At 49.1% G+C, this 2,433-nt stretch overlaps 1 protein-coding gene across 1 annotated transcript; it reads left to right on the top strand.

The window, feature by feature from the left end:
- Positions 1-220: 220 nt before the first annotated feature.
- Positions 221-1,500, top strand: LOC127783901 (receptor-like protein 44). The gene has a single exon (XM_052311050.1). It carries the CDS (start codon positions 258-260, stop codon positions 1,146-1,148), a length of 891 nt encoding a protein of 296 aa, XP_052167010.1. The 5' UTR covers positions 221-257; the 3' UTR covers positions 1,149-1,500.
- The last annotated feature ends 933 nt before the right edge of the window (positions 1,501-2,433 follow it).

Consider the following 2,433-nt stretch of genomic DNA (forward strand, 5'->3'; position numbering starts at 1 on the left):
TGTTATATTTTGGAATGTAAATAGTAATTTATTTTAATACTTAATTATTCATGATTTTGTAGTAGAATATCATGCTAATTATCACTGAAAAAATATTTATCACTGACAATATCTACAAAGATTTACTTTGCAGATTTCTAACTTACATTTAAAAAGAAAAAGGAAAATACATGTACTAGTGTGTAGTGTCCGACGTTATATGAAAAACCGAGCCAGAGTGAGAGGGACCCTTGCTGCAAAAAAGGGACTGATTTTTAATGGTTGTGACACGCTCCCCCAAATCTGCAGTCCCGAAGCGAAGTTCAATCCATCCCCAAATGTCCCGGCCAACCCAACACCACCCCACCGCCGCCGCCACCGCCGTCATCCTCCTCTTACTTGCAGTATCCCCGGCGCCGTCCGGCGCGGATCCGGACGACGAGCGGTGCCTGTCGAGCCTCCAGCAATCTTTGTCCGGCCTCCGCAACTGGAGCAAGGCCTCCTTCTCCGCCCCCTGCGAGGGCTTCATCTCCCACCTCCAGGGCGTCACCTGCAACAACGGCCGCGTCTACAAGCTCTCCCTCCCGGGCCTCTCCCTCGCCGGCACCATCCCGCCGGACCTCTCCAACTGCACCAACCTCCAGTCGCTCGACCTCTCCTCCAACGCGCTCTCCGGCGCCATCCCCCCGGAGCTCTCCGGCCTGCTCAACCTCGCCGTGCTCAACCTCTCCGCCAACCGCCTCTCCGGCGCCATCCCAAGGGACCTCGCCCGCTGCGCATACCTCAACGTCATAGATCTCCACGCCAACCAGCTCACCGGCAGCATCCCGGACGAGCTCGGCCTCCTCGTCCGCCTCTCCACCTTCGACGTCTCCTACAACCGCCTCTCCGGTCCCATCCCGGTGCTCCTCGCCAACCGCTCCGGGACGACGGGGAGGTTCAATGCCACCTCCTTCGTCGGGAACAAGGACCTGTACGGCTACCCGCTGCCGCCCATGCGGGGGCACGCCCTCTCCGTCCTCGCCATAGTCGGCATCGGCCTCGGCAGCGGCCTGCTCAGCCTCGTCCTCAGCTTCTCCGCCGTCTGCCTCTGGCTACGCGCCACCGACCGCACGGCCACCATGCCCGGCGAGGAGGGCAAGATCTCCCACCTCATGCCCGACTACTGAACCCAAGATCCGTGTTGGATTTCTGGATCCGATCGAGCAGTGGAGCGTAGCCGCCATCTTCTTTCTTGCCTCAGATGCTCATCTAATTGCAGTTACTAATTAATTGCTGCATTCTTATCTCTTTTTTAGCGTGGGCTTTCTTCTTTTCTTCTCTGGTGTTCAATAACTGATTTTTTTTCTTCTTTTACTTTGGATTTCTAGAGAGAGTCATCAGTGAGAGGAGTTAGGCGTGATGACGTCAGCTTTTGTGTATAGGTATTACCGAAGAATTTATGTCACTTCACCGGAAGACTGCTGCTGATCTTGCTAGCTTATGCTTGAGATGGAATACTCTGCTTTCGCACTTGGATTTTTTTTATTTCTCTCACTCCACAATGGCGGCGAATCCTGCATCAAATTGACTTATGCTATGCTATTCTATTCTAACCAGATTGTGTGCTCTACATTGTCCCAGATTAACTTATTGTACTCGATATTTTTAATCAGATTGTGTGTTCTATAGTGTTCCAGATTAACTTATATTCTAATCAGATTGTGTGCTCTGCTTACTTTGTTCCAGATTAATTAACGAAGTTTTGCTGTTCTGATCCAGATTGGATTGTTTGTTCCAAATTCTTTGTGCTGATGAGCTGTTTCCACTCGATCGATCGATCGATCCCTTTTGCTGTGCTTAGAAAAATCTCTCCTTTTGGCTTACTAGCTTGTAATGCTTTGATTGGTGCCGCTCCTGTGAATGGGTCAGTGGAAGGCGCATTGCCACTAGTAGTGGAGGCTTTATTTAGAGCACCCCCATCATCAGTATAATACTACATTCGTTCCAAAATATAGCTATTTATAACACAGTACTTTATTCTAAAATGAAGCTATTTTTCTATCTATCTTCTCTCAACTAATCACAACAATTCTTTTTCACCTACTTTCTCTTTTCAACCAATCATAACCATTCTTTTCACCTACTTTCTCTTTTCAACCAATCACACACCTTTTTTAATCATTCTCACATACTTTTTTAATACCCGTGTCAACCTAAAAAATAATTACATTTTAGGACGGAGGAAATAGTACTGTGCCAGCAGCAGCTGCGGCTTGTTGGGTTCTCGTATTCATCTGCCACTTATGCGGGCTACGATTGACTGACGTGCGGGACCCAGCGACAGGAGTTCACGTGTAAGCGACTGTGATCTCACGTAAAATCATCATTGCGTGGGCGTCGCTTTGTTTCGACGTGTCATGTGAGTCCAGTAGCGTGCATCGGCAGGGAAGACCTACAAGTGGGTTGCAACAT

The sequence above is a fragment of the Oryza glaberrima genome, chromosome 9 (genome assembly GCF_000147395.1).
Source record: "Oryza glaberrima chromosome 9, OglaRS2, whole genome shotgun sequence".
Taxonomy (NCBI): domain Eukaryota; kingdom Viridiplantae; phylum Streptophyta; class Magnoliopsida; order Poales; family Poaceae; genus Oryza; species Oryza glaberrima.